This window comes from Rhinoderma darwinii, chromosome 2, assembly GCF_050947455.1.
Source record: "Rhinoderma darwinii isolate aRhiDar2 chromosome 2, aRhiDar2.hap1, whole genome shotgun sequence".
Classification (NCBI taxonomy): domain Eukaryota; kingdom Metazoa; phylum Chordata; class Amphibia; order Anura; family Rhinodermatidae; genus Rhinoderma; species Rhinoderma darwinii.
Window position 1 is genome coordinate 255,202,144 of NC_134688.1, and position 19,347 is coordinate 255,221,490.

At 44.1% G+C, this 19,347-nt stretch overlaps 1 protein-coding gene across 8 annotated transcripts in view; it reads left to right on the forward strand.

Moving 5' to 3' along the window:
• Positions 1-19,347, forward strand: part of ADGRB2 (adhesion G protein-coupled receptor B2) — a 441,157-nt gene that overhangs the window by 337,389 nt on the left and 84,421 nt on the right. For 7 of the 8 annotated variants that reach the window (XM_075853159.1, XM_075853161.1, XM_075853162.1 and 4 more), the window contains 2 exons: positions 16,769-16,933; positions 17,859-18,023. In XM_075853159.1, coding sequence (XP_075709274.1) covers positions 16,769-16,933; positions 17,859-18,023 — 330 coding nt within the window. The remainder of the gene's footprint in view (positions 1-16,768; positions 16,934-17,858; positions 18,024-19,347) is intronic. The other variant, XM_075853164.1, reaches the window with a different exon arrangement.

Below are 19,347 nucleotides of genomic sequence, written 5' to 3' on the forward strand. Positions count from 1 at the left end.
AGCGAGTCGCTCCAAACGGAGACCAAATCACAGCTGAATTAAAAAGATTATACTGTATAATAGAGACATAACAAACTAATGTCATAACAAGTAGAACATATTGCGCATACCAAAGGGGAGGTGTATATAATAAAGGGGGGGGAAGAGGAGGGGGAGGAAAAAAGGGAGGGGAAGAGAGGAGGGAAGGGGTGGAATGGGGAGACAAATATAGGAAAAAAAGGGAGAAGAATGAATCTCCCAAGTAGACAGGGAGATATAGATATTGTGTAAAGGATCTGCCAGACACAGCTTCTGTGTCAACGCCCGTGGTTAATCAGTCTGCATCTGCTCCTAGGTCTGATAGAGTGACTCGATCTGCTACCACTCAGGCTGGTAGGCTGAGGAGTGGAGAACCTATCACAGCCTGGCCAGACGGAGCTAGCTCCCGCCCTCGGTCTATTTATACCTTCATTTCCTGCTCTTCCTTTGCCTGTGATTCTGTCTGGTTTCCTGGCTCTGCTGTTCCTGCTAGTACTATTGACCTCTGCTTCAAATTGACCCTGGCTTTACTGACTACTCTCCTGATCTGCGTTTGGTACCTCGTACACTCCTGGTTTGACTCGGCTCGTTCACTACTCTTGTTGCTCACGGTGCTCACGGTGATGCTGTGGGCAACTGCCCCATTTCCCTTAGCTTCTGTGTACTCTTGTCTGTTTGTCTGTCGTGCACTTATAGAGCATAGGGACCGTCGCCCAGTTGTACGCTGTCGTCTAGGACGGGGCGTGCAAGTCGGCAGGGACTGAGTGGCGGGTAGATTAGGGCTCACCTGTCGGCGGTCTGTCCAAATTAGGACATTGAGTGGCACGCAGACAAAGTCCAGGGACTGTCCAGTCTGAGATTGGGATGGGTCCGTCCCCAAAAGCGTTGTGTAGGTCTTCTGGAGAGCTCACAGCAAATTCCGTGCCTGCCTTGCGTATGATGATGTGGAAAGGATGGCCCCAGCGATACGAGGCACCTGCTTCGCGGGTCTTATCCAGTAGAGGTTTCACCATGCGTCGCATGTTAAGGGTGCATCATGATACATCTGGTAGCAGACTAATAGATGCCCTTCGTGTGTAATGGGACCCGAACCCAAGCTTTTTGGAGAAGAGTTTATTTTTGCTGATAGAAAGGGACGCGGCAGAGGACATCACGCGAGCCATTTCTATTCCGATCATGAAACCTAGGGCTGTACACCTTATGAACTCTATTGAGTTCCAAATCATCATCATCAGTTAAGTCCAACATCTTGCGGAATAAGAGAGAAACTGAGTGCCTCAAGTCAGCACTACCCACCGATTCCGGCAGACCTCTGATTTTAACGTTATTGCGGCGGCCCCGATTTTCCAAATCGTCAATGTGTAAAGTGAGGTCAGTCAGCTAAGTAGAATGAAACTGTAACGTAGTCGAGAGATGAGAGAGATCCATCCAAGTCTATAAAACGCTGTTGCACTTGCGCCACCATGGTAGAGATCTGTTGAATGGTGTGCTGAATGGCTGCAATGTCTCTGGCGTACCGCTCTTCAAGGCGGGAAAACTGGGTCTCCAGCTCCACCTGGGTAGGGAGGGCTTGTAGCATGTCCCTGAGCTCCGAAAGCATAGGAACGTCCGCCGCATGGTCCTCGACACCACTGGCTAATAAATCCAGGCTTTGAGAGAGGAGCAGAGCCAGTACAGGCTGACTTAGGGAACAGGGGCTGGGCGGCCCTCTTAATGAAGGTTGTTTGCTCGTTGCCGGCGTGGGAACCATGACGGGACGAGGAGAGGAGGAAGGGGAATCTTCTGCAGTGTGACGGGAGAATCACGCCAGAAGGTACCTGGAGTAGCCAGAGGTTTAGGGTCCAATTTCTTTCCCTTTGGCATGCTTTTAGGGTGGGTGAGATAATGAAAAGTCCCTGTAGTTAAGCTGTGATCTCGGAGGTCCAGAAGAAAGCAGCCTCACTCCGCCATGTCCAAGGCACGCCCCCCTAAAAATCATTTTTGAAATTGTGCTTATATAATATTCTAATTTTCTGAGACACGAAAATTTGAGTTTTCATTAACTGTTAGCCATAATCATCAACACTAAAAGATAAAAAATGCTGGAAATAGATCACTCTGTGTGTAATGAATCTATATAATATATGAGTTTCACTTTTTGAATTGAATTACTAAAATAAATTCACTTTTTGATGATATTCTAATTCATTGAGAAGGACTAGTATATACTACAGAAATCAAATCTTCTCCACTGAATTATTGCAAATGGGGATTTTAAGAACATGACATCATGTATGTTTAAGTGATGAGATATTGGTTGTGCAGTATTATTATTATTGCTAATGTGTCCAAACAATAAGTCAATCATCAATGCTGTGGATAGGAGCATAATAGACAATGTAATATATAAATGAGGAGAGCAAAACATACATCAACAAGACGTGTTCACTAGAGAGTACTAGATGTTTTATAAGCGGCTTTCAGGTATACTATGCATTATTGAAATGACAGAACATGAATATGAATTGGCCATTCTGCATGACATTTATAGAAACGTTAAACTTTTCATTCAGATTTGTCACCTTTGGCACCTTTCTTATGCCGGGTCTATATTGATATTAACTAAGAGCTCTACCAGCAGCTTTGCAAATGTCACAGAATGGCTCAAAATGTTCATATTTTTTGTTAACTACTGCATGTTGCAAACCTGGCACCTTGGCAAACTATAGGCATAATGCCATTGTTTATATATATATATACAGTGCCCACCAAAAGTTCCGGAAAACACCCTCATAACTTTTGAACAGCTCGAGGTAGAGGGTTGAGGGATGAAATTTGGTGGGATTTAATGAAAAAAACTCTTCCACCCCCTTGGGGGGTCGTGGGGTGGGCGGGTTTCAGCAAAATCTTAAATGGCACGGGGGGGGGGGTCGAGTGGGGGCTAATTTGAAAATTATTTTCAATACAAAGACGATGCTGGAAATGATTTTGGGATAGGATTTTTTTTCGCTGAGATATTTAACGTTAAAGTTATCATCTTCATTATCGGCTACCGCCAGTGTTAGCATTACCCAAAATATACCGCGCAGGTAAAATCCTAAATGTGTGTGGGCGCGTGTGCCTGTGTGTGTGAGCTTGGGAATGTCACATCAAGGTGACTTTAAATTACGTATTATTACAATCGGCCTCGGCAATACAAAATGGACATTGTCTACAATTGTAACATGATTTCATGTGTACACATTTCCGTAGTCGCTTGTGAATTTCAGAGAGCGCTAATTCGGAGAGTAATTTTCATTTTTTTATATTTCTATTGTCATAACACAAAATGCATTTGATCGAAACGGAAAGGATCACTTTATTGATAATGAGAGGGTATGGCGAAGAAAAAATAAGATCCTATCAAGAAGGAGCGGCTTTATTCAATGCCACTTATCCTATCCGTGATCCAATTTCATTGTCAACTGTTAAAAGAACTGTTCATTGTTTCGAAATAACCGGTTTAATTCAATATGCACCAAGATCCGGAAGACCCAAACTTGCTAGTTGTAGCGTCCATGCCACGGGCCATCGGGTTTACTCACCTCCCGACGCCCGCAGCCATGGATCATTGAGCGCTGGTCCCCATCTCCTTCCTAGAAGACGCTAGCGCTCACTTCCGCTCCATTCTGCTGTGTCCCGTAGGGTGCGCGCGCACGCTCGTGCCCAGCCTTAAAGGGCCAGCGCGCGCACAAAGGAAATCGTCATCATCATCAACTGCCATGATTTCCTGGTCTATAAGAAGGCCCCAGTCTGGACTACCCAGGTACCCTTGTGCGGGACATTGTATTGCTGGGGTTTCCTGTCGTTTGGCCAGCTGCCTCCCCGCTACGGCGGTACGGTCCACTGACCCGCCTCATGACAGTACGCTCAGGCCATGGACCCCGCTGGTCAACCTGAGACCTTGACGACACAAGCCATGCTGGTCGAGATGGAGGATCTCCAGTCATGACAAGACCAACTCCTGCCTTCGGTGAACGACATTGCACATCAGCTACTTGTTCCTACCACAGTTGTCACCGCACCCATTTCTGCTGTTCCTCCTGCTACACTTCCTATCTGTACTGGTACCGATCCCCTGTGCTTCCTGCCGCTACCTCCACGCTATGATGGACACCCGAGGTCCTGCAGGGGATTTTTTAATCAATGCCTGATCCACTTCAGAGTACATGACAGGTCCTTCTCTTCGTATGACGTCAGGATCGCCTTCATCATCTCTCTCCTTACTGGCAAAGCCTTGGCATGGGCTAATTCTCTGTGGGAACATCAGGGACGAGAGACCCGTCACTTGGAGTGCTTCTTACAGACCTTCCGCTCGATTTGAGGAACCTGGGAGAGTTTCTTCAGCTGCTGCATCCTTGCTGACCCTACACCAGGGAAACCTCTCCGTGGGCGAGTTATCCATTCAGTTCCGTATCCTGGCCTCTGAATTGACCTGGAACAACGAGACTTTGGTGGCCACATTCTGGCAGGGACTGTCTTCAGGGAATAAGGACGAGCTGGCTGCTCGCGATCTGCCATCTACCCTGAACGATCTTATCCTACTCGTCTCCCGGGTCGACATGAGGGTCCGGGAGCGTTCCCAAGAGGTTCTCCGGGAGAAAGAACTTCCTAGGCTGAATTCTACTTTCCAGCAATCCTCCTCAGTCGTCCCACCAGAGGATCCTATGCAGAGTAAATATGTCAAATTGTCTACCCCGGAGAAAATACGCAGACGCACTTTTGGACTTTGTTTTTATTGCGGCCTCGGAGGCCATATTGTGCGTCTGTGTCCCCAGAGGACAGAGACCCCATTGCCCAGGATTGGTTGGAGAGACAACCCTAGGTGGAATGGTGCCTAATAAAGCATTCTGTTCCAAGTTGACTATTCCTGTGACCCTAGCACCCGGCGAGAGGATGCATCAAGTTTCTGCCTATCTTGACTAGAGCTAGTGGATCATCTTCAGTTGCCCACAGTTCCCCTAGAGACGTCTTTGGCTGTTGCCTCAGTTAATGGACTGTCTCTGCCTGATCCCATCGTTTCCAAAACCAAGCCGTTAAAGCTCCAGGTCAGAGTCCTTCATTTTGAACTAACTTCTTTCCTTGTTTTGCCCAAGGCCATCAATCCTGTTCTGCTGGGCCTGCCTTGGCTTCGACTACATGCACCGGTCCTGGACTGGAATTCTGGAGAGGTTCTCCAATGGGGCTCCAAGTGCCTTGGTCGCTTTCTATTGCAGATCTATCCTGTCCAGCCTCCTCTTCCTCAGTCATTGGCGGCACTGCCTCCCCAGTTTGCTCAGTATACGGATGTTTTCAGCAAAAGAGAGGCTGAGACGCTGCCTCCACATCGGACTTATGACTGCCCCATTGAACTGGTTCCTAATGCCTCTCTCTCCCGTGGTCGAGTATATCCTCTCTTGCCAGAGTCTCTATCCATGTCGGCCTATATCAAGGAGAATAAGGAGAGGGGTTTCATAAGAAAGTCTTCCTCCCCGGCCTGGGCGGGATTCTTCTTCGTTAAAAAGAAGGATGGATCCCTCTGACCCTGCATTGATTACCGTGTTCTCAACCAGATCACGGTCAAGAACAAATACCCGTTGCCACTTATATCTGAGCTTTTTGATCGCATACGAGGAGCCAAAAAATTTTCTAAGCTAGACCTACGGGGTGCTTATAATCTAGTCCGGATTCGCCGGGGTGATGAATGGAAGACGGCATTTAACACCCGGGACGGGCACTACGAATACCTAGTGATGCCCTTCGGACTGTGTAACGCTCCCACAGTGTTTCAGGAGTTTGTTAATGATATCTTCCGAGATCTCCTCTATGTCTGTGTTGTTGTTTATCTCGATTTCTCGCCAGACCTGACGACTCATCAGAGGCATGTCCGTCAGGTTCTGCTACGATTAAGGGAGAATCATTTATACGCCAAGCTGGAGAAGTGCGTTTTTGAGAAGAGTTCTCTGCCCTTCCTCGGCTACATCATCTCGGATCAAGGTCTCAAGATGGATCCTGAGAAAGTGAAAGCTGTCCTGGAGTGGCCACGTCCTCAAGGCTTAAGGGCCATACAGCGGTTCCTGGGATTCGCCAATTTCTACCGGCAGTTTATTCCAGACTTCTCTTCTCTGACGGCTCCCATCTCTTCCCTTACCAAGAAGGGTGTGAATGCCAAGGTGTGGACTCCAGAGGCAGAGTCCGCATTTACTAGCCTCAAGAGAGTCTTTACTTCAGCTTCGATCCTCCATCATCCTGACGTATCTCGGCAGTTCTCACTGGAAGTGGATGCTTCCTCTGTTGGTGCAGGTGCACTTCTGTTCCAGAGGAGCTCCAAAGAAAAGGCAGTAGTATGTGGCTACTATTCTAGACTTTTTTCTTCTGCTGAGCGCAATTACTCTATTGGAGATCGGGAGCTATCAAATTGGCTCTGAAGGAGTGGAGACATCTTCTAGAGGGCGCTGCTCACCCCATCCTGATCTTCACCGACCACAAGTACCTTACCTACCTTTAGTCTGCTCAACGACTGAATCCCCGTCAAGCCAGGTGGTCGCTGTTTTTCACCCATTTCCAGTTTGTGCTCCACTACCGTCCTGCAGACAAGAATGTTAGGGCCGATGCCCTGTCCAGATTGTTTGAGATGGAAGACACGGTGGAGTCCCTTCAGACTATCATAGAGCCGTCCTGCATTGTCACTGCCAAACCTTTGCAGGTTAGAGACATCCCTCCGGGGAGGACTTTTGTTCGGTTGGCAGACACGAGAAGAATTCTTCGCTGGGGACACAGTTCTAAACTGGCTGGGCACGTTGGTGTCCGTAAAATCCGAGACCTGATTACCCGTCACTTCTGGTGGTCCACGCTACCTAAAGATGTTCTGGACATTGTGTCTGTTCTTGCACAGTGTGTGCTTCTAACAAAGTTACTCACTCCAAGCCTGCTGGCCTGCTTCAACCTCTGCCTGTACCCAATGCCCCCTGGCAGCACATTGCTATCTACTTTATCACAGACCTTCCTCCCTCAGCAGGATGCAACACCGTCTGGGTGGTAGTGGACCGGTTCTCTAAGATGGCACATTTTATCCCTCTGACCGGCCTACCTTCTGCTCCTCGACTGGTGAGTCTCTTCATTCTACACATCTTTCGCTTGCATGGCTTGCCTCTTCACATTGTGTCCGACCGGGGGGTTCAGTTTACTTCGAAGTTCTGGAGAGCCCTTTGTAAACTCCTGGATGTGAGGTTGGACTTTTCCTCAGCTTATCACCCCCAGTCCAATGGGCAAGTCGAGAGTATCAACCAGATCTTGGAGAATTATCTCCGTTACTTCATCTCTTCACAGCACTATAACTGGGTACAGCTTCTTCCATGTGCCGAGTTCTCATACAACAACCACACAAGTGAGTCCACCACTTCCACTCCATTTCACATTGTATACGGTCAACATCCTAGAGTCCCTCTTCCAGTGTCGACCACATCTCAAGTACGCTCTGCTGACTCTGCATACGGGGACTTCCTGCAAATCTGGCAATAGACCCGGTCCTCTATTTTGCTGGCAGTCGATCGCATGAAGCGAAAAACAGATACAAGAAGAAGAGATCTTCCGGATATCTTCCGGATACTAAAGTCTGGCTGTCCGGCCTACCTTCTGCTCCTCGACTGGTGAGTCTCTTCATTCTACACATCTTTCGCTTGCATGGCTTGCCTCTTCACATTGTGTCCGACCGGGGGGTTCAGTTTACTTCGAAGTTCTGGAGAGCCCTTTGTAAACTCCTGGATGTGAGGTTGGACTTTTCCTCAGCTTATCACCCCCAGTCCAATGGGCAAGTCGAGAGTATCAACCAGATCTTGGAGAATTATCTCCGTTACTTCATCTCTTCACAGCACTATAACTGGGTACAGCTTCTTCCATGTGCCGAGTTCTCATACAACAACCACACAAGTGAGTCCACCACTTCCACTCCATTTCACATTGTATACGGTCAACATCCTAGAGTCCCTCTTCCAGTGTCGACCACATCTCAAGTACGCTCTGCTGACTCTGCATACGGGGACTTCCTGCAAATCTGGCAATAGACCCGGTCCTCTATTTTGCTGGCAGTCGATCGCATGAAGCGAAAAACAGATACAAGAAGAAGAGATCTTCCGGATATCTTCCGGATACTAAAGTCTGGCTGTCCTCTTGGAACATTCGCTTGAAGGTACCCTCATACAAGTTTGCTCCCCGGTTCCTTGGTCCTTTCGAGATTCTGCAACAGATCAACCCTCTCTCCTATAAGCTGCGGCTGCCTCCTACCCTCAGAATCCCCAACTCCTTCCATGTGTCCCTCCTGAAGCCTGTGGTCCTGAACCGCTACAGCAAGACTTCTAGTTCCACAGTTGCTCCCAGCGGTCCTTCTGATGTATTTCTTGGTAAGGGAAATTCTGGACTGCAAAAGGGTAGGAGGAAGGACTTTCTATTTGGTGGACTGGAGAGAGTTTGGTCCTGAGGAGAGGTCCTGGGAGCCAGAAGAGAACCTCAGTGCTCCTGCTCTTATTAAAAAGTTCCTCTCTCGCTCTGGCCCCAAGAAGAGGGGGCGTAAGAGGGGGGATACTGTAGCGTCCATGGCTGTGGGCCGTCGGGTTTACTCACCTCCCGACGCCCGCAGCCATGGATCCGTGAGCGCTGGTCCCCATCTCCTTCCTAGGAGACGCCAGCACTCACTTCCGCTCTGTTCTGCTGTGTCCCGTAGGGTACGCGCGCACGCTCGTGCCCGGCCTTAGAGGGCCAGCGCGCGCACAAAGGAAATCGTCATCACAATCAACTTCCATGATTTCCTGATCTATAGGAAGGCCCCAGGCCTTCTGATCCTTGCCTGAGCGTTGTTAGTTTTCCCAGTCTGTCTTGCAAATGGTCCCTTAGTTTTTCCCGTTCCAGTTGTTACACGTGCCTTGTTTCCTGCTCCTGTATCCCGTGCTGTTCTTGTTCCTGTGCCAACTAGTGTCGGAGTTGTGTCACGTCCTGTGTCACCTGCCTCGTACGGAGGAATCTGCCACGTCCTGTGTCATCTGCCACGTCCGGAGGAATCCGCCATGTCCTGTATCATCTGCCACGTCCGGAGGAACTTGCCACGTCTGGCGCAACCTGTGTCATCCGCCATGTCTGGCGTTACCTGCTGTGCCCTTCTCCATCCGTGCCAGAGCTGCGGCCACTGTCTGGACTACCCAGGTACCCTTGTGCGGGACATTGTATTGCTGGGGTTTCCTGTTGTTTGGCCAGCTGCCTCACCGTTACGGCGGTACGGCCTAGTGGGTCCACTGACCCGCCTCGTGACACTAGTAATGATGAAAAAGCTTTAGATGTTCTGCTCACTGTACATGATAATCCTCATACATCTGTCTCGAGTGGAGCATAACAAAATGATATCAGCGCCACATAAGTCCGTTGAATTTTGAAGAGGCATCATTATCATCCTTATAAAATACGTCTATTGTTATGTTTGTACTAATACACATAATACATGTCCTCGGTCTTGCTTTGGTTGGCTGGACAACACACACACACACCGCAGAGAGGGTTTGGAGTCCTTAAATACCGGGGGGGGGAATGACGAACCCTGGGGTCCTTATCTCGGGCTGTGTACACACACACACGTGCGTGTGTGTGCACACACACACACACACGCACACGCGCGTATGCACACACACACACAAAAGTGAGAGGCAAGGGGACTCACATTAATCTAGTACCCCAATGAGATGTAAATCCGACCGTGTGACTTCCGAGCGGTACATTTTGGGCAATGCTAACCCTGGCGGTAGCCAATAATGAAGATGATAACTTTAGCGTTAAATATCTCAGCGAAAAAAAATCCTATCTCAAAATCGTTTGCAGCATCGTTTTTGTATTGAAAATACCTTTCAAATGAGCCCCCACTTGGCCCCCGTGCCATTTAAGATTTCGCCGCCCCCAAGGGGGTGGGGGTGTTTTTTTTGCCGTTAACTGGTAGATTTTATGACCCAATTAGAACCCACCAAATTTTAACCCTCTACCTCGAGCCGTTCAAAAGTTATGAGGGTGTTCCGAAACTTTTGGTGGGCACTGTATATAGATATATAGTGCGTTACGTAAGTAGTGTTATTATTGCTGCAGCCTCTGCACAGTTTTCAGGGCCCCTGGAGGAAACTGACAGTGTACGGAGTCCCAGTGTTAGTCCTTGCATTCAGACATTGCTGGAGTAACCACAAGGAAATTGCTAGTTTATGTAGGTGAGAAAAATGAAGATGCAGCACTCACCCGTTTGCCAAGATGTTATATTAAAGTTCAGAAGAAATACAAAGATAAAAAGCGTTACAGGGAGCACAGCAAGTTGTAGGTTACAGCCTGTTTCGCGCTAGAGACAGTGCTTCATCTGGAGGTCAGAAGAAGCGCTGTCTCTAGCGCGAAACAGGCTGTAACCTACAACATGCTGTCCTCCCTGTAACGCTTTTTATCTTTGCCAAGATGTTATATTAAAGTTCAGAAGAAATACAAACGGGTGAGTGCCGCATTTTCATTTTTCTCACCTACGTGATATTGCAAGACTGTCTCTTTTCATGCTGAGCACCACCCGAAGTTTGTTTGACCAGGAAACCCTGACTCCATTTGCATCTACATACCTGTTCGATACTGTGGAAACAAAGGGGGGTGCCAACTTTTCTCTATTGTGCCTGAAATTGCTAGTTTAGTTTTCAGTGGATGCCTGTAGTTCTTCAGAGCCCAGAATCACATTCCACCTAATAAATGGGATTATGGGACTCCCTGTCTTAAATTCAGCATGTCCTAAAAAATAATTTGCAAGGAGTTTGTCTGAGGTAAGGCCATGGACGATGGCTTCAATGAACTGTGGGTCTGCAGTGAAGAAAATTAAATCCCTGTATCTGTATAATAAGAATATGATAATTAAAGGGGTTTTTAATCTGGGAATCTTAAATGTCCCCATTGACTTTAATGGGGTCAGACTGCCCTTAAAAATATCGGAAAGCAGGATGGAAACCCTGGTGGACCCCACTAATGCAAACAGACTCTTCGGGTAGTGCTATTTATGCAAATCTCTAACATATTTTTATTAGAATTTGATTGCACCTAAATATTATGTTCTCAGAAGACTTCAAACCCAATTAAAACAAAATGTAATAGGAAACACAAATTTCTTAATTTTTCGCATTGGCTTATAAAACCGATTTTGCTCAGAAAGGTTCTAGACATAATGGTAGAAATCTAGGAACTAAACTCTTGATATCATCAAAACAGATTATCCACGCACCTCGGCATGCCGCATATGCATTAGTGGTCTCAACCTCCTTAAACAGTGGTGTCCACATCACCCTGTATTTCTGGGACATGGGGCACAGGACGCTGTTGTATCATTTGTCATGCTTTGCTTTACTTACAGCTAATTGTCTGCTTGCTTTATGTAATGCACCTACAACAAGCCACCTGCTGTTCCCAGCCTCAGTTCATCAATTTTTGCTCAACAGCTTTCAATGTGAATTCCGGTCTGTCTGCATATCTGGCGTATTTCGGAGGTTTCTTTGTTAACTGTGCAAAACTTGACATAATTATTGATGGGTAATTAGTAAATAAATGGTGAATGATTATGACCATTACAGTACACACATCACTCTATGCATTGGGGACTCCTGTATCCACACCCTATAAACTCTGCATATTATTCTCACCCCTTTAAGCACATTACCATTATAGTAAAATGTACATTCTCTCCGATGAGTTAACACTAAAGCTGCCGTGTTGATGTATTACATTTATGTACTGACGTTCACATCATTGCTCCAATTAAGGCTTTGATCATGTGGCAATAATGTGCAGCCAAGTAACACGCCGTGCCAAAATGTTCCATCTTCTGCGCACGCAATATGTAAAAAACGAGAATATGCGTTAATGTCTGTCAAATAAGCACACACGTCATGTCGTGTGACATGTGCACTACTTAAAGCTACTTTAAAAAATACTAGTTGGAAGAGAGGCAGACTTTTATTGGCACAATTTGACCATCATGCAGTAAAGATTAGAATGAATTAACTGAGAGAAATGAATTACTTAGTGATATATCATTTAGTGCCATAAATATTTTTCACATAGTTCCCTACTGTATTGGCCCTTCTATCCGCACTATGCGTGTAATATGCATATGTGTGTTTATAAAATATAATTTTAGATTATATACATTAAAAAAAGTTTCGTACTTACGTAGCCATGGCGACACATCCCTCTGCAGGCCGGCCTCCTGGCATGACGTTTCCTCCCTGATCGGCTGCAGTGGTCACATGGGATGAAACGTCATCCCAGGAGGCCGGTCTGGATAAAGAAGCACAGAATTCTGGGTAAGTATAAGATTTTTTATTTTTCCGAGTTACGAATTTTGCGGCGGAATCGTAGCTTTTGTCGCCGCAAATATCGCAACATCTGCTATTTGTTGCAGGTTTTAACTCCCCATTGAATTCAATGGGGAAAACCCACAACAAAAAAGCAACGATTACGCAAATACAAATGAAAAACGGCAGATCAATTTCTGAGTGTTTTTTCCGCTCAGCATTTACGCAGCGTGTGAATGAGATTTGTTTCAATTACATCCACTCTGCTGCTACTGTATTATGATGTGGATTGTTCGCAGCAAAATCCATTGCGGAAAATTACTTATTTTACGTAACGCTGTATTTACGCTACGTGTGAACTTACAAATAGTATAACAGATGCCATTCCTTCAAGAAGGTTGTTTTATCTAGAATACAGTGTATTTTTAAAAAATCATATGGGCCAAAATTATTGTCACTGTAAAAAATATTTTAAATAAAACCAAAGAAATGTTCATCTTTGGGTATGAAACTCTTTTTCATTGCTTTCACATGTTTTGAATGAAGGAATAATCCACGATTGCTCAATGAGTGTACTCCAATCTGATTAAGTAATGAGTGCTGTATACTGAATACAGGCAGCGGCAGGAGTGCTGCCTCTATTGGACCTGGCAATCCCATTATCATTATGTGGTCACTATGTGCCCTCCGCATGGGAGACCTTGAAAGACCTAGACCAGCTCTACCTTTGACTAATGTCACAACCATGGGTAGTTTTCACTCATTACTAGGGCTCATATGGATGCCCCAGTTACAGTGGAAAATTAAAAAGCAAAAAAAAAATTTTGTATGTCCCGCAGACATCTGTTCTAATTACATATGTATCCTGGTTTCCGTTTATAATAGATACTACGACACATGCATCATGTGCATTTGACCATAAAGAAAAAAGATTTAAAAAGTCACAGCGCCACCACCAACCAAACCTGTACCGATAGCCTGTCTCAATCACCCGAAATTATACACATGACATCAAAAAAGGATGAAGCACAATGGGAACCCCATTTAATACTTGTACATGTAAATTTTTCTGTAGCTTTTGTTAAATTTACCCCTAATAAAAGCTAAAAAGAAATATTACTATTCAAGTGCCCCGTAAGTAAATAAAAACAGCAGAAAATAAAAAAATAAGGAATGTGTGCAAAAAAAGTGTGTAACATACGGTATAGTGTGTAATATAATACAGTGTGTAGATAGATAGATAGATAGATAGATAGATAGATAGATAGATGGATGGATAGATAGATAGATAGATAGATAGATAGATAGATAGATAGATAGATAGATAGATAGATAGATAGATAGATAGATAGATAGATAGATAGATGGATGGATGGATGGATGGATGGATGGATGGATGGATGGATGGATAGATAGATAGATAGATAGATAGATAGATAGATAGATAGATAGATAGATAGATAGATAGATATGAGATAGATAGATAGATAGATATGAGATAGATAGATATGAGATAGATAGATAGATAGATATGAGATAGATAGATAGATAGATAGATAGATAGATAGATAGATAGATATGAGATGGATGGATGGATGGATAGATAGATAGATAGATAGACAGACAGATAGATAGATAGATAGATAGATAGATAGATAGATAGATAGATAGATAGATAGATAGATAGATAGATATGAGATGGATGGATGGATGGATAGATAGATATATTAGATATATACACACACAGAACCCCCTCTCAATAATCGGTATGCCCAGGCATCTTGTAACAATTACAGGAACTTGGCTCATCTCTCACTATCATAACTAGGATGTCTCCTGTGGAATAATGTGGATCTCTTTGATTTATGTGGAAATTCACCCTCAATCTATTTCTCTTTATGGGCTCCCGTATGACTTTCCAAACCTGCGCACAATAATGTTTGACCTTAATCTGTATATTGTCTCCTCAGGTACTTAAACACATTTATCATGTTGAACTTTATGTGCGGTGGAAAACTCTCTAAAGTGTATTTGGGGCACTATTGCTGAGACTTCAGGCTAACCCTTTATGTGCCGCATAACCCTAGAACTGCTTGAGAAAAATGAAATGTGATTATACTGTAGATACTTTTCTTTGTTTTTTTTATTTATTATTTTTACAATAAGCATATTTTCCATATACAGGGTGGGCCATTTATATGGATACACCTAAATAAAATGGGAATGGTTGGTGATATTAACTTCCTGTTTGTGGCACATTAGTATATGGGAGGGGGGAAACTTTTCAAGCTGGGTGTTGACCATGGCGGCCATTTTGAAGTCGGCCATTTTGTATCCAACTTTAGTTTTTTCAATGGGGAGAGGGTCATGTGACACATCAAACTTATCGAGAATTTCACAAGAAAAACAATGGTGTGCTTGGTTTTAACGTTACTTTATTCTTACATTAGTTATTTACAAGCTTCTCTTTGTTTACAGCCATTGACATGTCGCAGAGGTTAACACGTGAGTAGCGGATACAAATTGTGTTGATGTCTGGTGAACGCAGTGCCCGTGTCATTGCAGCAGATTTCAATGCAAGACACCCTACGAGACCACCCATCTCCCATGCTACAGTTTGCAAACTGCTTGCCAAGTTTCGTGAAACTGGTTCAGTGTTGGATTTGCCCAAATGTGAACGCATGAAAACTGTCACTAATGAAGAAACATCAGTGGCTGTCCTAGCTTCATTCAGCAAGAGCCCACAGCGTAGCACTCGCCGCATGTCACTGGAGAGTGGCATCAGTCGAACATCCCTTCGGCGGATATTAGCTACTCACAAATGGCACCCTTACAAACTCCAGCTGACCCAGATCGGCGCACTGAATTTGCAGAATGGGCAAAACAAAAATTGGAACAGGACCCTCAGTTTACACAGAACATTTTATGTGAATGGTGAAGTTAACAAACAAAACCACCGCTATTGGTCTGACACTAACCCACATTGGATAGATCCCTCCAAGACTGTTGGAACACAAAAATTGATGGTATGGTGTGGTATAGGGGGTACAAAGATAGTGGGGCCATTCTTCATCAATGGAAACCTCAAGACCATGGGATATCTGAAATTGCTACATGATTATGTGTTTCCCTCTTTATGCACTGAAGCTGGCACGTTCCCTGAGTTTTTCCAGCAAGATGGTGCACCACCACATTATGGGTGTCAGGTCCGAGCATTCCTGGATGAACAGTTTCCTGGAAAGTGGATTGGTCGTCGTGGGCCAGTTGAATGGCCCCCTAGGTCTCCCGATCTGACCCCCTTAGACTTTTATCTTTGGGGTCATCTGAAGGCAATTGTCTATGCTGTGAAGATACGAGATCTGCAGCAACTGAAACTACGGATACTGGAAGCCTGTGCTAGCATTTCTTCTGCGGTGTTGCTATCAGTGTGTGAAGAGTGGGAGAAGAGGGTTGCATTGACAATCCAACACAATGGGCAGCACTTTGAACACATTTTATAAGTGGTCAGAAACTTGTAAATAACTCATGAAAGAATAAAGTAACGTTAAAACCAAGCACACCATTGTTTTTCTTGTGAAATTCTCAATAAGTTTGATGTGTCACATGACCCTCTCCCCATTGAAAAAACGAAAGTTGCATACAAAATGGCCGACTTCAAAATGGCCGCCATGGTCAACACCCAGCTTGAAAAGTTTCCCCCCTCCCATATACTAATGTGCCACAAACAGGAAGTTAATATCACCAACCATTCCCATTTTATTTAGGTGTATCCATATAAATGGCCCACCCTGTATATTATATTCTTTGTTTACCTTTTCGTAAGAGTGGTATTTTAGTTTATTATTTTTAGCATCTTATATGACTTTATTATGTATAAATTACTATATTATTAAATAATAATCCCTTTTTTTTATGGCCTGTGGAGATGACGGCCGGGTGGTACAAGTACAGTAGTTTCCCTCTGCTATAACATCTGTATTTCTATCATAAAGGCCTCATTCACAGGCCATGTGACCTGCTCTTCAGACATTGTATTCTATCATTTGTCTGAGGACTCTGAGATCAGAAGAGCACTACAGGGCAATGAATTCCTTACGCAGCAGTCAAAAAGGGTTAAGAGCCACCGTTCCAGAACCCTGACCCCATCTATCACTAGTTACCTACATGTCCGTGATTAATTCATCTTATACACTTGAGGGCTTGCTTCCTCCTTCTGTCCGTGTCAAGGGATGTCCCCACTGAGGTTAGAAGATTTCTTGCCTTAGGATGTTTTTATGAGGTTCCACTTAGAGGATGCAATTGCACACTAAATATTATTTATTGCATGTAGCTTTGTGCGTTTATTTCCACTGGGGAAGAGGCACAGCTGGCCTGTATGTCGGAGGCTGCTAAATTTGCTCTCTCTCTTTCAGTGGAAGGGATATGGCTGGACTGGGGCCCATGGGGAAGATGCTCAGTAACATGTTCCAACGGGACCCAACAAAGGACGAGAAAGTGCAGCAGCACAAGCCAAGCTGGAGGAGAGTGCAGGGGGCAGCAGACAGACACCAGGGAGTGCAGTAACCCCGAATGCCCAGGTAATTTTATGACTGGGAGGTGGACAGACCAAGACTATTGTTTTTTGACACTTGTTTTGCTGTTTAAAAGGCTTTTTCCTATGGAATGGCTTGAATAAATCTGGCCCTGCTTGCCATTATGAAACTAGTATATAATATTCCCGAATATAGTGCATTACCTAGTGAAGGAGAAGGTCCGTATCATTGTAAGTGTAGCTGAGTTAGGGCCAGTACATTTTCAGCTATATCCCTACTAAATATGAGATACACATCCCACCATGACATTATTCTGTTATGACTACCAGTATGCCCGCTGTTGACTTAGCAGGTAGTTCATATCTTATCATCTAGCCTAGTTTTTTGGAAATCTCTTTATAGCTTTTGCTTCTATCTTTATCTCTGTCATCTTTCTCTGATCATAGAACCCAACATTAACTGCTCTCTCATCCCACATTATGTGCCTCTGGCTCTTCACCTCTTAAACTTGTGTTTGTTACATGCCATTCAGATACCCACTGTTTTTGTTCTTTACAATTCTATTTTCAGATCCGCTGTCTTTATTTTCTAGTTTTCTTCATTCTCTCCTTTTTTCAGTGTGCCATTACCTAGTGTTAGAGGTACAGGAGCTTTTTTCTTACACACACTACACGTCACTTAAATTTCACAGCTTTATAGCCTCTATATTGCAGCTTTACACATTCCTTATATATTTTTCTTTGCACCTCATACTCTGTTTTATTTCTCTTTACTCACTGCTTAACTCCTAATTTATGCTGCCCTTTATTCTTTTTCCTATCATCTTCTTTTTACATTTTGCTTCATTCTCTAACCTCTCGCCTCTTACCATTTTTAACCTTCCTCTACCCCTTCCCCTCTTTTTATACCCTTCTGTGCTCCTTCTCTTCTTTACACTTTCCTCTGCTTCCTGCCCCTTCACACTCTCTAGCGGATGGAAAATGGGGCCCGTGGAATCATTGGAGCTTGTGCTCCAAAACATGTGACAGTGGCTGGCAGCGTCGCTACCGGATGTGTCAGGGAACAGGATTGCAAGGATACCCGTGCGAGGGCTCCGGGGACGAGGTCAGGACGTGCAATGAAAAGAAATGCCCAGGTATCCACCCACTAATTCTCCTGTGTGTGCTGACTGGAGGTGCCATTTTTAACACACTTAGGGCTTACCTCCTCCAATGTGAAACAGGCAGATCACAAAACATACTTAAATATTTGCAGATATATACGGTATATATGATGCACCCATGCCTTATGCAATATGTGGTAATTTAACACGTTCTTATCTTTGTGGATAGGTAAATGGGTACTTTGCCATAACCAGTAGTACCACAACTAGGCTTCTTCAAAGCTTTGCAAAAAAATATTGATTTATTGTTGCCTAACTTCTTCTAATTTCCAGAAACAGTATATCTGTGTTCTACTGGAATATAATTCATTATTGTGTTTTCATCCCCAATATAATATAGCATAAATTGTGATTTATAGAACTAAAAGACCATGATTTGGGATTTTAGTAGTTTTGCGGAATGGTTATTCTATAAGCATAGGCCCTAAAAAGCTACACTATAATAACAAGTTCATATAGCAAGTATAGCAAGATCAGGCATACATGAAGAAATGTTTCCACTGATATAAGGTCAAGTTTGGCAAATGTTCCAAACAGCCTAAACTATACATATTTGTTGCAGCAAGTGATTGAGCTCATGAATCTTGGAGGACCCCTATATAAACTTATTTACTATGTCTACCCTGCAGACTAGGGCTAGAGACTAGGGCTAGAGACTAGGGCTACAGACTTTGGCTATACCAAGACTTTTTATCGCTCAATACAAAAAAACGCAAAACAAATCGCTGTCCATAGAATTCATTTCGTAGCTAGAAAATCTCCACAATCATTTCAGTCAAGCGATTAGCTACAGATTTATTCTTTTAATCGCTACATGCTGGGATGTCTGAGCGATTCTAAAGTAGTAGCAAATTTCTCCCCTCCGTAGAGTAATAAGAAATCGTTTAAAAATTGCTTATTTAGGTTTTCATTACTCTATAGAAGAAAGTTTTACTATAAAAAGTCTGTGTGTAGCCCTAGTCTCACAGTTACCATATAGTGTACAATGTGATGGCATTTTTCCACCAATCGATTCGAGTTTTGTAATAGTTCCAACACTCAAATTACTTTTGTATTGGCCTTAAAATTGCTTTGTGCATGCCTGGCATAATATACACCAGATGGTAGGTTTGAGATACATAATATAGCAGATGGTAGGTTCCAGGTACATAATATACCACTTACAATGTATTCAATTATATTCTCAATAGCTACATTTGTAAACCTTCATCTAAAACATGGACGTCTTCTAGTAAAATAAAATGCATGCGCTTAATGATCCTTATAATCGCACCTTTTGGAAGTCATGAAATAGTCA